The sequence below is a fragment of the Cherax quadricarinatus genome, chromosome 4 (assembly GCF_038502225.1).
Source record: "Cherax quadricarinatus isolate ZL_2023a chromosome 4, ASM3850222v1, whole genome shotgun sequence".
Classification (NCBI taxonomy): domain Eukaryota; kingdom Metazoa; phylum Arthropoda; class Malacostraca; order Decapoda; family Parastacidae; genus Cherax; species Cherax quadricarinatus.
In genome coordinates, this window is record NC_091295.1 from 18479888 (window position 1) to 18502853 (window position 22966).

A 22966-nucleotide genomic window follows, 5' to 3' on the forward strand; every position below is an offset into this window, starting at 1 on the left:
TCCTTTCATAAGGATGCAGAGCTTTGGGAATAGCTTGCAAAAGAGACCCTATCCTAGCAGTGTGGTTTGCATCTAAATGGTTTCTTAGAATGCTCCAAATTACAAGATAACTGTGATTCTATTATACCAATGATGTCTACCTTCCCACTACAGCTGTCTCTTATGTTTTGGTAATGTTGGTAGGAATTACGTGTACTTAGTAGCTCATCAGAACCAGTACAAAATACATACTACTGTTTGAAAAATGAAAATCTTTGTGACTCCAAGAAACTGCCACCTCCCTATGGCATCTTCATTCTCAAAAGCTGAAAATTGGTTGCTAAAGTCAAGGAGCATAGCTTTAACCCTTTCAGGGTTTCGGTCGTACTAGTATGGCTTGCATGCCAGGGTTGGTGCCATACTAGTATGCAAAAATTCTAGCACCTTCAAATCTAGTGAGGGAAAGCTGGTAGGCCTACATATGAAAGAATGGGTCTATGTGGTCAGTGTGCACAGTAAAAAAAAAAAAATCCTGCAGCACACAGTGCGTAATGAGGAAAAAAAACTTTGACTCTGTTTTTGGATTAAAACAGCAGCTTTGCACTGTATTTTCGGATGGTATTTATTGTTGTATTCTAGTTTTCCTCTTCTCATTTTATAGAATGGAAGACATATTACAGAAATTGAGATGATTTTGACTGGTTTTACAATGAAAAGTACCTTGAAATTGAGCTCAAAGTAGCAGAAATGTTCAATTTTTACCAAAGTTCAAAAGTAAACAAATCATACTAAGTGTCCAATACACGTCAACTGGTGAGTCTAATATTCTTTCACAAGTGCGCCGATATTATTTATACCATTTCTACACTAATGCAGTAGTCTGCGTAACAGTAAATCTTCTATTTTTTGTGAGAAAAAAAATTCAAAATGGAAAGCAAAAGAATGTAAGAGGGGCGTGGGGACATGACTAATGAACAGAGGAAATGTTATTTTAGTGCCAGGAATGTCTTTCTTGTTTATTCTGGACCCTATTTGGAAATTGGCATCTTTTGAAATTTGTGTGAAATTGGCAAAATTGCTGAATTCTGACCACTGTATTGGATAGTTGAAATCGGTAAATGGGTGGCTTCTTGTACTCTTTCGATAGAAAAATTGGAGTTCTGGCGAAATAGTTATGATTTTTGTCGACTACTACACTGGAATTGGCCGAAAATAGGGCTCAAATTGGGCAAAATCGCCAATGCGTAAACATCGTCGAGACCGCTAACTTCGCGAGAGCATAATTTCCTAAGTTTTCCATCAAATTTCATACTTTTGGTGTCATTATGATCGGGAAAAGATTCTCTATCTTTCCACAAGAAAAAATTATGTTTTTTTTTTTTTTTGAAATTGGGGAGACCCTGAAAACAAGTCTCTGAGAGGGCCTGTGGATCATGAAAGGGCTAATAGGTACATAAAATAGAAATCTATTAGAATTGAAAAGTAGGACGATTTTTGTAGTGGTAAAAATGATATGCTGTGATTCCTAGAGTGGGCCATTGAACCATTCACAGAAAAACTGGAGATGAAACTTAATTGACATTTTAGCCAATCTTGGACCGGTATAAAGTTGCTGCTTGGGTTCAGAATGACCTCAAACTGTGTCAGAATTTTTTATGCACTGGGTTAATTGTGAATTCTTCAAAAATGAAAATGATAATGTAGTATCAGTTGTTGTAATTGTATTTTTTAATGTAAAGTAAATGGACACAAGTGCAACTAATGTGACATTTTATTGTGGCGATGTTTCACTCTCCAGGAGCTTTGTCAAGCCGTTACAAACAGTACATGGACACAGAGGGTATATATAGGCTTAGAGTGAGGTGCAGTACTAGTGGCAGTAATAGTAGTATATCAGTTGTAGTAGTAGTGGTAATACAATATGGTAGAACAAATAACTTGCACATGAGTAAAAGGATATAAAAGCTATTACTTGGGTAACATAAAAATAAGTTAGATATTTCTGTTGGAGGCTGGATTAGAGAAGGCCTGTTTCAATGTTCATCCTCTGTAATGTGCTTGTGTAGTATTAGCAGGAGAGACGGCAGGGTTTACTGTTTTCAGGAGGATTCTTACTAAGACTTCAGAGATGGTGAAGCTGCCTTTTTGTTTAATTGTATTAGAAACGGCGATTAGTGCTGATTCAAGGCACTTGCGTCTGCGGAAATTAGTTTCTTTGACCACTAATCAGGTGTCCCTGAATTTCATGAGATGATTGGTGGAATTTCAGTGTTGTACGCAGGCGTTGTTCAAGTTATCACTCCTACATGCATAAATGTGTTCATTGAGGCGGGTTTTGAGGTTTATTGCTGTGACACCTACATAAATCCTGTTGCAGCCTCCACAGGGTATAGTGTAAACCCCTGCGTTAACTGGTTCATGGTGCTTGGATTTTGTCCTGGTTAGGTTTTTATTGAAGTGCTGGAAGTGATGGTGACTCTAGTGTTAGCTTGTACAAGTACGTGTACTTGAGAAACGTTCAAAGCAACCTGGCTTTGAACGTTGGGAAGAATTATAATTCTGTTAGGAGTGGTGTTGGTGCATGGAGAATTAATGATCTGAAGAACTCTTTCTTACAATTTTTGATGAAAAGGAAAGGAAAATGTAAATCAGTGAAGGTTTGGTGAATGTATGTACATTCCTTGTCAAGAAACTCAGGACTACAAATTCGGAACGTTCTTAGGAAGAATCCGATGATGATGCCTCTTTTGATCTTAGTATCTTGACTGGGATAGAAGTGTGTGAGATCATTTTTATTTGTAGGTTTCTGGTAAACTTAAAATCTTAGGTTATCTACTTTGTGAATGAGGATGTCTAGAAAAGGTAGCTTGTCATTGGACTCTTTTAATACGTCATTATAATAATGTCATTATTAATTTTAACACATTTTTACTTTGTAATTATTTGTAACTTAACAAATAGTAATTTTTTATTTTCAGCACTTACCCTCTAACATCACCAGTGTACAGTGATAGAGGATATATTAAATATCGTATTGCAATAGTTACTGATCTTGACACCAACTCTAAACACCCTACTGAGAAGAACACATGGATCAGTCATATGAAAAAGGTACTGTATTGCTAAACTAACAAATTTACCTGCTTTTTTGTAGCTTTATTTTAACCCTTTGACTGTTTTGGTCCTATATATACGTCTTACGAGCCAATGTGTTTGACGTATATACTATACTCAAAAATTCTAGCGGCTTCAAATCAAGCAGGAGAAAGCTGGTAGGCCCACATGTGAGAGAATGGGTCTGTGTGGTCAGTGTGTGCAGTATAAAAAAAATCCTGCAGCAGAGAAAAAAAAATCCGACTGTGTTTTTGGATTAAAACGCCAACTTTGAGGTGTATTTTCATATAATATTTATGGTTGTATTCTTGTTTTCTTGGTCTCATTTGATAGAATGGAAAACATATTATAGAAATAGAAGTGATTTTCATTGGTTTTTACTATGAAAAGGATCTTGAAATAGAGCTCAGCGTGGCAGAAATGTTTGATTTTTGCCGATGTTCAAGAGTAAACAAATTGTCCAATAAATGTCCAACTAGCCATTCTGATATGCAGTCACGAATGGGTTGACATTATTTATACAATTATTACAATATTGCAGTAGTCTGCATAACAGTAAATCTTCTATTTTTTGTGTGAATAAAACTTCAAAATAGAAAGCAAGAGGATTATATCAGGGGCCTGGAGATGTGACTAATGAATAGAGAAAATGTTATTTTAGTGCCAGGAATGTCTGCATTGTTCATTCTGGACCCTATTTTGAAAATGACATTTTTTATTTTGCATGAAATTGGCCAAATTGCCAATTTCTGACCACTTTATTGGGTAGTTGAAATTAGTAAATGGGCAGTTTCTTGTACTCAATTGATAGAATAAATGAAGTTCTAAAGAAATAGCTATGAGTTTGGTGAGCTGGAAGAATGGAATTGACCGAAAATAGGGCTCAAAGTGGGTGAAATCGCCGATGCGTAAATGTTGCCGAGGTTGCTAATTTCACGAGAGCATAATTCCGTAAGTTTTCCATCAAATTTCTTACTTTTGGTGTCATTACCATCGGGAAAAGATTCTCTATCATTTCATAAGAAAAAATAATTTTTTTTTTCAAATATTTTGCGACACCAGGAGACACCTCAGGATTTGGGGTTGCGACAGTCAAAGGGTTAATATGTACTATCTTTACTTAACAAAGAGCAGTTGCTTTCTGTTGACATACTGTACATGCTAAATATATTTGTGAATGTTTGTATTAAAGCTTAAATTATTATTTTTTTTTTTAACACATCAGCCATCTCCCACTAAGGCAGGGTGACTCAAAAAAAGAAAAACTTTTACCATCATTCACACAATCACTGCCTTTGTAGAGGCGTCCAGATATGACAGTTCAAATGTCACTCCAAACAGCCAATATCCCAAATTGCTCCTTTAAAGTGTAGGCATTGTGCTTCCCACCTCCAGGATTCAAATCTGGCTAACTGGTTTCTCTAAATCCCTTCACAAAATATTACCCTGCTCACACTAAAATAGCTCATCAGGTTCCAAAAACCATTCATCTCCACTCACTCCTATCTAACACATGCATGCCTGCTGTATATTCAAGCCCCCTTGCACACAAAACCTCTTTTACCTCCTCCCTCCATAATTTCCTAGGGTGACCTCTAGATTTATACACCCTCTAAGTCATCCTATTTTGTTCCATACTCTCTAAATGACCAAACCATTCCAACAACCCCTCTTCAGCCCTCTGAATAATACTTATAGTAACTCCACACCTCCTCCTAAGTTCCATACTACGAATTCTTTGCATAATGTTTATGCCACACTTTGCCTTAGACATGCCATTTCCACTGCCTCCAGCCTCCTCCTTGCTGCAATATTTATAACTCATGCTTCACACCCATTGTTGGTACTACTATTCTCTCATACATTCCCTTCTTTGTCTCCACAGATACCTCAGTGCACCACCCACCTTTTTTCCTTTATCAGTTCTGTGGTTTACCTTGTTCTTCACAAACCCATCCACTGACAAGTCTACTCCCAAATATCTGAACACATCAACTTCTTGCATACTCCCTCCCTCCAGTCTGATATCCAATTCTTCCTAATCTAAATTGTTGTATACCCTCATCACCTTACTCTTATCTACATTCACTTTCAATTTTCTTCCTTCACACACACTCCCAACCTTGTCCACTAACCTTTGCAACTTCTTTTTAGAATCTACCAAAAGTACAGTATCATTAGCAAAATGTAACTGTATCAACTCCCATTTTGTATTTGAATCTGCATAATTTAATCCCACCCCTCTCCCCAACACCCTATCATGTACTTCTTTTACAACCCGATCTTCCTTTCAACAAACCAACCGTATCCCACCGAGGCAGGGTGACCCAGAAAGAAAAAAGTTTCTCTTTTGAGCTTTAGTAATGTATATGGGAGAAGGGGTTACTAGCCTCTTGCTCCTGGCATTTTAGTCGCCTCTTATGACACAGCTTACAGAGGAAGAATTCTGTTCCACTTCCCCATGGAGATAAGAGGAAATAAACAAGAACTAGTAAGAAAATAGAAGAAAACCCAGAGGAGTGTGTATATATATGCTTGTACATGCTTGTGTAGTGTGACCTAGGTGTAAGTAGAAGTAGCAAGACATACCTGAAATCTTGCATGTTTATGAGATGAAAAAAATACACCAGCAATCCTACTATCATGTAAAACAATTACAGGCTTTCGTTTTACACTCACTTGGCAGGACAGTAGTACCTCCCTGGGCGGTTGCTGTCTGCCAACCTACTACCTAGACAACCCCATCTATAAATATTTTAAACAACTGTGGTGAAATTACACATCCCTGTCTAAGACCTACTTTTATTGGAAAGTAATATATCTCTCTCCTACACACCGTAACCTGTGCCTCACTGTCCTCATAAAAACTCTTTACATCATTTAGTAACTTAACACCTATTCCATACACTTGCAACATCTGCCACATTGCTTCCCTAGCCACCCTATCATCAGCCTTTTCTAAATCCATAAAATCAACGAAACCTTACCTACTTTTATCTAAATATTGTTCACTTATGTGCTTCAATGTAAACACTGGATCTACACATCCCCTACCCATTCTAAAACTAATAACCGTACCATACACTATACAAGATACGTATACTCAGTAGGCTTATTCCCCAATAATTTTTACTCTCTTGTCCCCCTTCCCTTTATATGAAAGAAATATACATGCTCTCTGCAAGTCCTTAGGCACCTTCCCCTCTTTCACATTTATTGAACAAGAGTACCAACCACTCCAAAACTGTGTCCCCCCTCCCCTGTTTTTAACATTGCTGTTATGATCCCATCAGTTCCAGCTGCTTTACTCCTTCATTATACCCAATGCCTCACACAACTTCCCCACACTCACATCTGGCTCTTCTTCATGCCTAAAAGTTCTTATACCTTCCTGGCCAGTGCATAAAATCACTGCTCCCTCTCTTCATCAACATTTAACAACTCCTCAAAATATTCTCACTAAACTCACAGGGGTTGTACAGTACCTATAGAATCATAAATATATTGGTATCAGTATTTTTCAGCAGTGTCTTTTTTCAGGGGTATCTTACTGTCAGTATAGAAAATCAAGACATCAGCGTGGACTGGGATAAGGACCTTATAACCTTGATGTCCAGCATGGCTTATGGAGGTCGCGGAATGGAACTATCAGAACTGATTGTTTTTAACGGAAAGTTGTATGCGGTGGACGACCGCACTGGCATAGTATATGAAATTGATCTTCACCATAACAAGGCTATTCCATGGGTTATCCTTCCAGATGGGAGTGGCAGAGAAAATAAAGGTAATGTATAATTGAGATGTTTGTTTCTTAAGTTATTTAGCATCATCTCTGTCTTGAAAAAAGGTATCAGTATTATGACATCTTTTAAGGATTTTGTTAAACATTTAACTTTTGTTTTGTTGTTGAACAGTAATAGCTTTTTAGAATTGAATGACTAAAAACTGCCAATAAATGGGGTGACATAAAACCTAGTGTTTTTTTTTTTTTTTCAGGATTATAGAAATTAATCTTTCCAAATGTTTTGCTTAATAGATATGGTACACATTTGTACTTGATATCATCAACACATTTCTTTTAGTACATTTACTGAGGTCAGTCAGGAGTGAATTTTGGTTATAATAACTCTACCCCTCTTACCTTCCACCCTCTATATATACAGTGGAACCTTTACTTACGGGTTTAATCCACTCCATGACCTTGCTCGCAACTGGATTTGCTCGTTTGCAGAGTCAATTTTCCTCATTTAAATTAATTGAAATTAATTCGTTCCAGTGGAATTCCAGGCATGAGAAAATAATTTAATAATTTCCCTAATATCAACTCTACAGCTTATTTATCTATCACAATTCATGTAATATGACATAATAAACAATATTAGTAACATAGAAACATGATGTATACACTAGAATGAATAAAATACGAGTCATTAGGTATGTGGCTAGTGGTGGTGACAGCAGCCATTGTTGTTGGGGTTTATAGAGCCACCACAACGGCCATTCCTGCTCCTGACTACATGTGTAGAGAACCTAGGATAACCCAAAAAAGTCAGACAGAGTGACTTATAAGTGCTACACTCTTAATGCTTCACTTAATTGCTACACTCTTAATGCTACACTTTGCCACTGCTGCTTCATGTTGTCTGTCAATGCTACCTCATGATGTCTGCCACTACTGCTTCATGTTGTCTGCCACTGCTATCTCATGATGTCTGCCACTGCTGCTTCATGTTGTCTGCCACTGCTACCTCATGATGTCTGCCACTGCTGCTTCATGTTGTCTGCCACTGCTGCTTCATGCTGTCTGCCACTCCTGCTTCATGTTGTCTGCCACTGCTGCTTCATGTTGTCTGCCACTGCTACCTCATGATGTCGCCAAATTCAATTTCAAGGTACTTTTCATCGTGAAACCAATTAAAATCATATTTCTTTTTGTAGTATATCTTCCATTCTATCACATGAGACCAAAAGAACTAGAATAACCATAAAACCATATGAAAATATACCGCTAAGGGGAGGCTAATGGCTGTGAAGTGAACTCCGTTATTTATGGTCCGATTTATTTAATTTTTGGTGTACGTTAAGAAGCATCTTTTCATCATGCATTGCCCAAGTGTCAATAAAATAGTCCAACAAACAACTGAGATCCAATTCCTTAGATCAAGAGCAAGAGCCCCTTCACCAGTGGCAATTAACCTCCCTTGAGGCCCGCTCGCATCTGGAAATTTTGCTCGCAACTGGAAGCAAAAAATCGACCGAGCAGCTGCTCGTATCTGGAAAAACTCGCACGTGGACGCACTTGTAAGTAGAGGCTCCGCTGTATATATATATTTTTTTTTTTTTTCAACAAGTCGGCCGTCTCCCACCGAGGCAGGGTGACCCAAAAAAGAAAGAAAATCCCCAAAAAGAAAATACTTTCATCATCATTCAACACTTTCACCACACTCGCACATTATCACTGTTTTTGCAGAGGTGCTCAGAATACAACAGTCTAGAAGCATACACATATAAAGATACACAACATATCCCTCCAAACTGCCAATATCCCAAACCCCTCCTTTAAAGTGCAGGCATTGTACTTCCCATTTCCAGGACTCAAGTCCGACTATATGAAAATAACCGGTTTCCCTGAATCCCTTCACTAAATATTACCCTGCTCACACTCCAACAGATCGTCAGGTCCCAAGTACCATTCGTCTCCATTCACTCCTATCTAACACGCTCACGCACGCTTGCTGGAAGTCCAAGCCCCTTACCCACAAAACCTCCTTTACCCCCTCTCTCCAACCCTTTCGAGGATGACCCCTACCCCGCCTTCCTTCCCCTATAGATTTATATGCTTTCCATGTCATTCTACTTTGATCCATTCTCTCTAAATGACCAAACCACCTCAACAACCCCTCTTCTGCCCTCTGACTAATACTTTTATTAACTCCACACCTTCTCCTAATTTCCACACTCCGAATTTTCTGCATAATATTTACACCACACATTGCCCTTAACCCTTTCAGGGTCCAAGGCCCAAATCTGGAGTCACGCACCAGTGTCCAAGATATTTAAAAAAAAAAATTTGTTATTTTTTCTTATGAAATCGTAGAGAATCTTTTTGTGAAGGTAATAAAACAAAAAGTACGAAAATTGGTGGAAAATTTACGAAATTATGCTCTCGCGAATTTTGATGTGTCAGCGATATTTACGAATCGGCGATTTTGCCGACTTTGACTCCCATTTTAGTCCAATTACATTATTCCAATCAACCAAATTCTTAGCTATTTCACTAGTATTACTTCTATTCTATCGATTGAGCACAAGAAATCGCCAAGTCAACTGTTTCAACTACAAAATAAAGTGATCGGAAATTGTTAATTTGGCCAATTTAACACAAAGTTCAAAATATTCCAATTTCAAAATAGGGTCCAGAATGAACAATGTAGGCATTCCTGGCACTAAACTAACATTTCCTCTGTTCATTAGTTATGTTTTGAGGCTTTACAAATAAATTCCATTTTGTTTTTTTATTCACATAATGAATTTTTATTCACACCAAAAAATAGAAGATTTACTGTTATGCAATACTGTAATAATTGTATAAATATCATCACCATATTTGTGAATGTATATTAGACCCACCAGCTGATGTGTATTAGACGTGTGAGGTCGTTTGTTTACTCTTGAATATCGGCAAAAATTTAACATTTCCGCTACTTTGAGCTCAGTTTCAAGCCATTTCCAATGCTAAAACCAATCAAAATCATCTCTATTTCTGTAATATGTCTTCATTCTATCAAATGAGACCAAGAAATCGCAAATACAACTATAAAAAACATACGAAAAAACACTGCAAAGTTGCTGTTTTAATCGAAAAATCATGATTTCATTTTTTTTCTCTCATTATGCACAGTGTGCTGCAGGATCTGTTTTATGTGGTGCACACATACCACATAGATGTATTCTCTCATATCTAGGCCCAAATGTACCACTCACAGTTTATCAGAGTGAGCTGAGCTCATGGCGTAGATCTACGGTTTGGACCCTGAACGTAAAGCCGTAGATCTACGGGACGGACCCTGAAAGGGTTAAACAGGACATCTCCACTGCCTCCAACCGTCTCCTCGCTGCTGCATTTACCACCCAAGCTTCACACCCATATAAGAGTGTTGGTACTACTATACTTTCATACATACCCTTCTTTGCCTCCATAGATAACGTTTTTTGACTCCACATATACCTCAACGCACCACTCACCTTTTTTCCCTCATCAATTCTATGATTAACCTCATCCTTCATAAATCCATCCGCCGACATGTCAACTCCCAAGTATCTGAAAACATTCACTTCTTCCATACTCCTCCTCCCCAATTTGATATCCAATTTTTCTTTATCCAAATCATTTGACACCCTCATCACCTTACTCTTTTCTATGTTCACTTTCAACTTTCTACCTTTACACACATTCCCAAACTCATCCACTAACCTTTGCAATTTTTCTTTAGAATCTCCCATAAGCACAGTATCATCAGCAAAAATTAACTGTGTCAATTCCCATTTTGAATTTGATTCCCCATAATTTAATCCCACCCCTCTCCCAAACACCCTAGCATTTACTTCCTTTACAACCCCATCTATAAATATATTAAACAACCATGGTGACATTACACATCCCTGTCTAAGACCTACTTTTACCGGGAAGTATTCTCCCTCTCTTCTACACACCCTAACCTGAGCCTCACTATCCTCATAAAAACTCTTTACAGCATTTAATAACTTACCACCTATTCCATATACTTGCAACATCTGCCACATTGCTCCTCTATCCACTCTATCATATGCCTTTTCTAAATCCATAAATGCAATAAAAACTTCCCTATCTTTATCTAAATACTGTTCACATATATGCTTCAATGTAAACACCTGATCTACACATCCCCTACCCACTCTAAAACCTCCTTGCTCATCCGCAATCCTACATTCTGTCTTACCTCTAATTCTTTCAATTATAACCCTACCGTACACTTTTCCTGGTATACTCAGTAAGCTTATTCCTCTATAATTTTTACAGTCTCTTTTGTCCCCTTTCCCTTTATATAAAGGGACTATACATGCTCTCTGCCAATCCCTAGGTACCTTCCCCTCTTTCATACATTTATTAAACAAAAGTACCAACCACTCCAACACTATATCCCCCCCTGCTTTTAACATTTCTGTCATGATCCCATCAGTTCCAGCTGCTTTACCCCCTTTCATTTTACGTAATGCCTCACGTACCTCCCCCACACTTACATTCTGCTCTTCTTCACTCCTAAAAGATGGTATACCTCCCTGACCAGTGCATGAAATTACTGCCTCTGTTTCTTCCTTAACATTTAAAAGTTCCTCAAAATATTCTCGCCATCTACCCAATACCTCCATCTCCCCATCTACTAACTCCCCTACTCTGTTTTTAACTGACAAATCCATAATTTCCCTAGGCTTTCTTAACTTGTTTAACTCACTCCAAAATTTTTTCTTATTTTCATTAAAATTTCTTGACAGTGCCTCTCCCACTCTATCATCTGCTCTCCTTTTGCACTCTCTCACCACTCTCTTTACCTTTCTTTTACTCTCCATATACTCTGCTCTTCATATAACACTTCTGCTTTGTAAAAACCTCTCATAAGCTACCTTTTTCTCTTTTATCACACCCTTTACTTCATCATTCCACCAATCACTCCTCTTTCCTCCTGCCCCCACCCTCCTATAACCACAAACTTCTGCCCCACATTCTAATACTGCATTTTTAAAACTATTCCAACCCTCTTCAACCCCCCCACTACTCATCTTTGCACTAGCCCACCTTTCTGCCAATAGTCGCTTATATATATATATATATATATATATATATATATATATATATATATATATATATATATATATATATATATATATATATATATATATATATATATATATATATATATATATATATATATATATATATATATATATATATATATATATATATATATATATATATATATATATATATATATATATATATATATATATATATATATATATATATATATATATATATATATATATATATATATATATATATATATATATATATATATATATATATATATATATATATATATATATATATATATATATATATATATATAATATATATATATATATATATATATATATATATATATAAATATATATATATATATATATATATATATAAATATATATATATATATATATATATATATATAAATATATATATATATATATATATATATATATATATAAATATATATATATATATATATATATATATATATATATATATATATATATATATATATATATATATATATATATAAATATATATATAAATATATATATATATATATATATAAATATATATATAAATATATATATATATATATATATATATATATATATATATATATATATATATATATATATATAAATATATATATATATATATATATATATATATAAATATATATATATATATATATATATATATATATATATATATAAATATAAATATTATATATATATATATATACTATATATATATATATAAATATATATATATATATATATATATATATATATATATATAAATATATATATATATATATATATATATATATATATAAATATATATATATATATATATATATATATAGTATAAATATATATATATATAATATATATATATATATAATATATATATATATATAAATATATATATTATATATTTATATATATATATATATATATAAATATATATATATATACATATATAAATATATATATATATATATATATAAATATATATATATATATATATATATATATATATATATATATATATATAAATATATATATATATATATATAATATAAATATATATATAAATATATATATAAATATATATATATATATATATATATAAATATATATATAAATATATATATATATATATATATATATATATATATAATATTATATATATATATATATATATATATATATATATATATATATATATGGGAGAGGCACTGTCAAGAAATTTTAATGAAAATAAGAAAAAATTTTGGAGTGAGTTAAACAAGTTAAGAAAGCCTAGGGAAAGTATGGATTTGTCAGTTAAAAACAGAGTAGGGGAGTTAGTAGATGGGGAGAGGGAGGTATTAGGTAGATGGCGAGAATATTTTGAGGAACTTTTAAATGTTGAGGAAGAAAGGGAGGTGGTAATTTCATGCACTGGCCAGGGAGGTATACCATCTTTTAGGAGTGAAGAAGAGCAGAATGTAAGTGTGGTGGAGGTACGTGAGGCATTACATAGAATGAAAGGGGGTAAAGCAGCTGGAACTGATGGGATCATGACAGAAATGTTAAAAGCAGGGGGGGGATATAGTGTTGGAGTGGTTGGTACTTTTGTTTAATAAATGTATGAAAGAGGGGAAGGTACCTAGGGATTGGCAGAGAGCATGTATAGTCCCTTTATATAAAGGGAAAGGGGACAAAAGAGATTGTAAAAATTATAGAGGAATATGTTTACTGAGTATACCAGGAAAAGTATACGGTAGAGTTATAATTGAAAGAATTAGAGGTAAGACAGAATGTAGAATTGCGGATGAGCAAGGAGGCTTCAGAGTGGGTAGGGGATGTGTAGATCAAGTGTTTACATTGAAGCATATATGTGAACAGTATTTAGATAAAGGTAGGGAAGTTTTATTGCATTTATGGATTTAGAAAAGGCATATGATAGAGTGGATAGGGGAACAATGTGGCAGATGTTGCAAGTTTATGGAATAGGTGGTAAGTTACTAAATGCTGTAAAGAGCTTTTATGAGGATAGTGAGGCTCAGGTTAGGGTGTGTAGAAGAGAGGGAGAATACTTCCCGGTAAAAGTAGGTCTTAGACAGGGATGTGTAATGTCACCATGGTTGTTTAATATATTTATAGATGGGGTTGTAAAAGAAGTAAATGCTAGGGTGTTCGGGAGAGGGGTGGGATTAAATTATGGGGAATCAAATTCAAAATGGGAATTGACACAGATACTTTTTGCTGATGATACTGTGCTTATGGGAGATTCTATAGAAAAAACTGCAAAGGTTAGTGGATGAGTTTGAGAATGTGTGTAAAGGTAGAAAGTTGAAAGTGAACATAGAAAAGAGTAAGGTGATGAGGGTATCAAATGATTTAGATAAAGAAAAATTGGATATCAAATTGGGGAGGAGGAGTATGGAAGAAGTGAATGTTTTTCAGATACTTGGGAGTTGACGTGTCGGGCGGATGGATTTATGAAGGATGAGGTTAATCATAGAATTGATGAGGGAAAAAGGTGAGGTGCGTTGAGGTATATGTGGAGTCAAAAATGTTATCTATGGAGGCAAAGGGAAGGAATGTATGAAAGTATAGTAGTACCTAACACTTATATGGACGTGAAGCTTGGGTGGTAAATGCAGCACGAGGAGACGGTTGGAGGCAGTGGAGATGTCTGTCTAAGGGCAATAAGTGGTGTAAATATTATGCAGAAAATTCGTGTGTGGAAATTAGGAGGTGTGGAGTTAATAAAGCATTAGTGAGGGCAGAAGAGGGGTTGTTGAGGTGGCTTTGGTCATTTAGAGAGAATGGATCAAAGTAGAATGACATGGAAAGCATATAAATCTATAGAGGAAGGAAAGAGGGGTAGGGGTCATCCTCGAAAGGGTTGGAAAAGAGGGGCTAAAGGAGGATTTTGTGGGCGAGGGGCTTGGACTTCCAGCAAGCTTGCACAGAGCGTGTTAGATAGGAGTGAATGGAGACAAATGATACTTGGGACCTGACGATCTGTTGGAGTGTGAGCAGGGTAATATTTAGTGAAGGGATTCAGGGAAACCGGTTATTTTCATATAGTCGGACTTGAGTCCTGGAAATGGGAAGTACAATGCCTGCACTTTAAAGGAGGGGTTTGGGATATTGGCAGTTTGGAGGGATATGTTGTGTATCTTTATACGTATATGCTTCTAAACTGTTGTATTCTGAGCACCTCTGCAAAAGCAGTGATAATGTGTGAGTGTGGTGAAAGTGTTGAATGATGAAAGTATTTTCTTTTTGGGGATTTTCTTTCTGTTTTGCGTCACCCTGCTTCGGTGGGAGATGACCGACTTGTTGAAAAAAAAAATAAAATATATATATATATATATAATTTTTTTTTTTTTATTATCACACTGGCCGATTCCCACCAAGGCAGGGTGGCCCGAAAAAGAAAAACTTTCACCATCATTCACTCCATCACTGTCTTGCCAGAAGGGTGCTTTACACTACAGTTTTTAAACTGCAACATTAACACCCCTCCTTCAGAGTGCAGGCACTGTACTTCCCATCTCCAGGACTCAAGTCCGGCCTGCCGGTTTCCCTGAACCCCTTCATAAATGTTACTTTGCTCACACTCCAACAGCACGTCAAGTATTAAAAACCATTTGTCTCCATTCACTCCTATCAAACACGCTCACGCATGCCTGCTGAAAGTCCAAGCCCCTCGCACACAAAACCTCCTTTACCCCCTCCCTCCAACCTTTCCTAGGCCGACCCCTACCCCGCCTTCCTTCCACTACAGACTGATACACTCTTGAAGTTATTCTGTTTCGCTCCATTCTCTCCACATATCCGAACCACCTCAACAACCCTTCCTCAGCCCTCTGGACAACAGTTTTGGCAATCCCGCACCTCCTCCTAACTTCCAAACTACGAATTCTCTGCATTATATTCACACCACACATTGCTCTCAGACATGACATCTCCACTGCCTCCAGCCTTCTCCTCGCTGCAACATTCATCACCCATGCTTCACACCCATATAAGAGCGTTGGTAAAACTATACTCTCATACATTCCCCTCTTTGCCTCCAAGGACAAAGTTCTTTGTCTCCACAGACTCCTAAGTGCACCACTCACCCTTTTCCCCTCATCAATTCTATGATTCACCTCATCTTTCATAGACCCATCCGCTGACACGTCCACTCCCAAATATCTGAATACATTCACCTCCTCCATACTCTCTCCCTCCAATCTGATATCCAATCTTTCATCACCTAATCTTTTTGTTATCCTCATAACCTTACTCTTTCCTGTATTCACTTTCAATTTTCTTCTTTTGCACACCCTACCAAATTCATCCACCAATCTCTGCAACTTCTCTTCAGAATCTCCCAAGAGCACAGTGTCATCAGCAAAGAGCAACTGTGACAACTCCCACTTTATGTGTGATTCTTTATCTTTTAACTCCACGCCTCTTGCCAAGACCCTCGCATTTACTTCTCTTACAACCCCATCTATAAATATATTAAACAACCACGGTGACATCACACATCCTTGTCTAAGGCCTACTTTTACTGGGAAATAATTTCCCTCTTTCCTACATACTCTAACTTGAGCCTCACTATCCTCGTAAAAACTCTTCACTGCTTTCAGTAACCTACCTCCTACACCATACACCTGCAACATCTGCCACATTGCCCCCCTATCCACCCTGTCATACACCTTATCCAAATCCATAAATGCCACAAAGACCTCTTTAGCCTTATCTAAATACTGTTCACTTATATGTTTCACTGTAAACACCTGTTCCACACACCCACTACCTTTCCTAAAGCCTCCTTGTTCATCTGCTATCCTATTCTCCGTCTTACTCTTAATTCTTTCAATAATAACTCTACCATACACTTTGCCAGGTATACTCAACAGACTTATCCCCCTATAATTTTTGCACTCTCTTTTATCCCCTTTGCCTTTATACAAAGGAACTATGCATGCTCTCTGCCAATCCCTAGGTACCTTACCCTCTTCTATACATTTATTAAATAATTGCACCAACCACTCCAAAACTATATCCCCACCTGCTTTTAACATTTCTATCTTTATCCCATCAATCCCGGCTGCCTTACCCCCTTTCATTTTACCTACTGCCTCATGAACTTCCCCCACACTCACAACTGGCTCTTCCTCACTCCTACAAGATGTTGTTCCTCCTTGTCCTATACACGAAATCACAGCTTCCCTATCTTCATCAACATTTAACAATTCCTCAAAATATTCCCTCCATCTTCCCAATACCTCTAACTCTCCATTTAATAACTCTCCTCTCCTATTTTTAACTGACAAATCCATTTGTTCTCTAGGCTTTCTTAACTTGTTAATCTCACTCCAAAACTTTTTCTTATTTTCAACAAAATTTGTTGATAACATCTCACCCACTCTCTCATTTGCTCTCTTTTTACATTGCTTCACCACTCTCTTAACCTCTCTCTTTTTCTCCATATACTCTTCCCTCCTTGCATCACTTCTACTTTGTAAAAACTTCTTATATGCTAACTTTTTCTCTCTTACTACTCTCTTCACATCATCATTCCACCAATCGCTCCTCTTCCCTCCCGCACCCACTTTCCTGTAACCACAAACTTCTGCTGAACACTCTAACACTACATTTTTAAACCTACCCCATACCTCTTCGACCCCATTGCCTATGCTCTCATTAGCCCATCTATCCTCCAATAGCTGTTTATATCTTACCCTAACTGCCTCCTCTTTTAGTTTATAAACCTTCACCTCTCTCTTCCCTGATGCTTCTATTCTCCTTGTATCCCATCTACCTTTTACTCTCAGTGTAGCTACAACTAGAAAGTGATCTGATATATCTGTGGCCCCTCTATAAACATGTACATCCTGAAGTCTACTCAACAGTCTTTTATCTACCAATACATAATCCAACAAACTACTGTCATTTCACCCTACATCATATCTTGTATACTTATTTATCCTCTTTTTCTTAAAATATGTATTACCTATAACCAAACCCCTTTCTATACAAAGTTCAATCAAAGGGCTCCCATTATCATTTACACCTGGCACCCAAAACTTACCTACCACACCCTCTCTAAAAGTTTCTCCTACTTTAGCATTCAGGTCCCCTACCACAATTACTCTCTCACTTGGTTCAAAGGCTCCTATACATTCACTTAACATCTCCTAAAATCTCTCTCTCTCCTCTGCATTCCTCTCTTCTCCAGGTGCATACACGCTTATTATGACCCACTTCTCGCATCCAACCTTTACTTTAATCCACATAATTCTTGAATTTACACATTCATATTCTCTTTTCTCCTTCCATAACTGATCATTCAACATTACTGCTACCCCTTCCTTTGCTCTAACTCTCTCAGATACTCCAGATTTAATCCCATTTATTTCCCCCCACCAAAAACTCCCCTACCCCCTTCAGCTTTGTTTCGCTTAGGGCCAGGACATCCAACTTCTTTTCATTCATAACATCAGCAATCATCTCTTTCTTGTGATCCACACTACATCCACGCACATTTAAGCACCCCAGTTTTATAAAGTTTTTCTTCTCTTTTTTAGTAAATGTCTACAGGAGAAGGGGTTACTAGCCCATTGCTCCCGGCATTTTAGTCGCCTCATACGACACGCATGGCTTACGGAGGAAAGATTCTTTTCCACTTCCCCATGGACAATAGAAGAAATAAAGAGGAACAAGAGCTATTTAGAAAAGGGAGAAAAACCTAGATGTATGTATATATATATGCATGTGCGTGTCTGTGAAGTGTGACCAAAGTGTAAGTAGGAGTAGCAAGATATCCCTGTTATTTTATTTACATATATATATATATATATATATATATATATATATATATATATATATATATATATATATATATATATATATATATATATGTATATATATATGTATATATATATATATATATATAAATATATATATATACACATATATACACATACACACACACACACACACACACACACACACACACACACACACACACACACACACACACACACACACACACACACACATACACACATACACACATACACACATACACACATACATACAGTGGACCCTCGAATTTCATAATCCCTTTTCTGAATGTAAAACTACAGTTATTCTCCATAAAATGTATTTTTTGTTAATATTTTTGGGTGTCTGGAATGGATTAATTGGATTTACATTTTTTCTTATGGGAAATATAAACAAAAAATACATTTTATAGAGGATAACTATAGTTTTAGGTAGTAGGTTGGTAGACAGCAACCGCCCAGGGAGGTACTACCGTCCTGCCAAGTGAGTGTAAAACGAAAGCCTGTAATTGTTTTACATGATGGTAGGATTGCTGGTGTCCTTTTTTCTGTCTCATGAACATGCAAGATTTCAGGTACGTCTTGCTACTTCTACTTACACTTAGGTCACACTACACATACATGTACAAGCACATATATACACACCCCTCTGGGTTTTCTTCTATTTTCTTTCTAGTTCTTATTCTTGTTTATTTCCTCTTATCTCCATGGGGAAGTGGAACAGAATTCTTCCTCCGTAAGCCATGCGTGTTGTAAGAGGCAACTAAAATGCCGGGAGCAAGGGGCTAGTAACCTCTTCTCCTGTATATATTACTAAATGTAAAAGGAGAAACTTTCGTTTTTCCTTTTGGGCCACCCCGCCTCGGTGGGATACGGCCGGTGTGTTGAAAGAAAGAAGAAAGATATATATATACATGTATATATATATACACACACACACACACACACACACACACACACACACACACACACACACACACACACACACACACACACACACACACATACACACATACACACATACACACATACACACATACACACATACATACAGTGGACCCTCGAATTTCATAATCCCTTTTCTGAATGTAAAACTACAGTTATTCTCCATAAAATGTATTTTTTGTTAATATTTTTGGGTGTCTGGAATGGATTAATTGGATTTACATTTTTTCTTATGGGAAATATAAACAAAAAATACATTTTATAGAGGATAACTATAGTTTTAGGTAGTAGGTTGGTAGACAGCAACCACCCAGGGAGGTACTACCGTCCTGCCAAGTGAGTGTAAAACGGAAACCTGTAATTGTTTTACATGATGGTAGGATTGCTGGTGTCCATTTTTCTGTCTCATAAACATGCAAGGTTTCAGGTACATCTTGCTACTTCTACTTACACTTAGGTCACACTACATATACATGTACAAGCAAATATGTATATACACACCCCTCTAGGTTTTCTTCCATTTTTCTTACTAGTTATTGTTCTTGTTTATTTCCTCTTACCTCCATGGGGAAGTGGAACAGAATTCTTCCTCCGTAAGCCATGCGTGTTGTAAGAGGCGACTAAAATGCCGGGAGCAAGGGGCTAGTAACCTCTTCTGTATATATTACTAAATGTAAAAGGAGAAACTTTCATTTTTCCTTTTGGACCACCCCGCCTCGGTGGGATACGGCCGGTGTGTTGAAAGAAAGAAAAGAACTATAGTTTTACACATAGAAAAGAGATTATGAAATTCGAGAGTCCACCGTATATAAAATATCCATCCATCCATCCTCTTAGGTGTCGTGTTTTGCTCTGCCCTCTCTAAATGCTCAAACCACGTCAAGAACCCCTCTTCAGTCGTCTGAATTTGTTATGTAACCACACACCATTTTCTAATGTCTATACGTACTCTGAATTCTCTATGTAACATTCATACTGCCTCCAGCCTTTAATGTTTAAAGTAAATGACTCACACCTATACAAATTTATTGGTACTACTATTCATTGGTACTGTGGTACATTTGCTAATTTATTTCCATAGATGAATTTTTTTTTTTAACAGATGCCTCAATACACTACCAACCTTTTACCCTTGTCTTTCATAGACCTGTGTACTGATATGCGCACCCCCAAATATTTAACCCTTTGGGGGTTTCGGACGTACTAGTACGGCTTATGACCCAGGGTTTTTGACGTACCTGGAGTTTACCTGGAGAGAGTTCCGGGGGTCAACGCCCCTGCGGCCCGGTCTGTGACCAGGCCTCCTGGTGGATCAGAGCCTGATCAACCAGGCTGTTGCTGCTGGCTGCACGCAAACCAACGTACGAGCCACAGCCCGGCTGATCAGGAACTGACTTTAGGTGCTTGTCCAGTGCCAGCTTGAAGACTGCCAGGGGTCTGTTGGTAATCCCCCTTATGTGTGCTGGGAGGCAGTTGAACAGTCTTGGACCCCTGACACTTATTGTATGGTCTCTTTAACGTGCTAGTGACACTAGTATGCATAAATTCTAGCACCCTCAAATCTAGTGAGAGAAAGCTGGTAGGCCTACATATGAAAGAATGGGTCTATGTGGTCAGTGTGCACAGTATAAAAAAAATCCTGCAGCACACAGTGCGTAATGAGAAAAAAAAACTTTGACCGTGTTTTTGGAATAAAACAGCGATTTTGCACTGTATTTTCGTATGGTATTTATTGTTGTATTCTAGTTTTCTTGGTCTCATTTTATAGAATGGAAGACATATTACAGAAATTGAGATGATTTTGACTGGTTTTACAATGAAAAGTACCTTGAAATTGAGCTCAAAGTAGCAGAAATGTTCGATTTTTACCAAAGTTCAAAAGTAAACAAATCATGCCAAGCGTCCAATACACGTCAACTGGTGAGTCTGATATTCTTTCACAAGTGTGCCGATATTATTTATACCATTTCTACACTAATGCAGTAGTCTGCATAACAGTAAATCTTCTATTTTTTGTAAGAATAAAAATTCAAATATAAGAGGGGCCTGGGAATGTGACTGACGAACAGAGAACTTGTTATTTTAGTGCCAGGAATGTCTTTCTTGTTTATTCTGGACCCTATTTGGAAATTGGCATCTTTTGAAATTTGTATGAAATTGGCAAAATTGCTAAATTCTGACCACTGGATTGGATAGTTGAAATTGGTAAATTGGTGGTTTCTTGTACTCATTTGATAGAAAAAATGGAGTTCTAGCAAAATAGTTATGTTTTTTGTCGACTAGTACATTGGAATTGGCCGAAAATAGGGCTCAAAGTGGGCAAAATCGCCGATGCATAAACATCGTCGAGACCACTAACTTCGCGAGAGCATAATTCCATAAGTTTTCCATCAAATTTCATACTTTTGGTGTCATTATGATCAGGAAAAGATTCTCTATCTTTTCACAAGAATTTTTTTTTTTTTTTTGAAATTTGGGGGACCCTGAGAACAAGTCTCTGAGAGGGCCTGTGGACCCTGAAAGGGTTAATGCTTGAAATTATTACTCTTTTCTTCAACATTAAACATTCTCTCCATCTTCCCAGCACCTCCACCACTTAAAATGTCCCCTCTTCTTTTTAACTGCCAAATATATTTGCTCTCCAGACTTTTTCAACTTCTTAATCTCCATCCTAAACTGATTCTTATTTTCAGTAACATCTGCTGATGGAGCATCACCCATTCTTTCATTGGATGTAATACTGCACTCCCTCATCAGTCTCTGATCTTCTCTTCTTCCTTCATATACTCTGCCTTCCAAATATCATTTCTGCATTGTAAAATCCTCTCATATGCTAACTTTTTCCCCCATGCCACTCCTCTTTACCTTATCATTCCACCAATCATTCCTTTTCCCACAAACTTCACTATAGCACTGCATTCTTTAATGTATCATTTCGACATTCTTATAACCTGTATTCTCTCTAGTCCACCTCTCCAAATAGTTGCATATACAGATGTATCTTCCTCCCTTTAGTTCTTTCACTTTCATTTCTTTCTTACCCATTAATACCATTCTTCATGTACTTCATTCACCTTTTACTGTCATTGAAGCTGCTTCTAAATAGTGATCTCACATATCTGTCACCCCTCTACAAAAATTCACATCTAGAAATCTTCTCATGACATATCTCATATACTTGTGTATTCACAAATAATCTTCACCAAAGAGACTGACACTTGTGACATTTCTCTGACTTGGAC

At 36.6% G+C, this 22966-nt stretch overlaps 1 protein-coding gene across 1 annotated transcript in view; it reads left to right on the forward strand.

The window, feature by feature from the left end:
* The window catches only part of LOC128684196 (soluble calcium-activated nucleotidase 1), a 56860-nt gene that overhangs the window by 15895 nt on the left and 17999 nt on the right, over window positions 1–22966 (forward strand). Inside the window, exons 5-6 of the mRNA XM_070094860.1 lie at window positions 2958–3090; window positions 6634–6877. Coding sequence (XP_069950961.1) covers window positions 2958–3090; window positions 6634–6877 — 377 coding nt within the window. The remainder of the gene's footprint in view (window positions 1–2957; window positions 3091–6633; window positions 6878–22966) is intronic.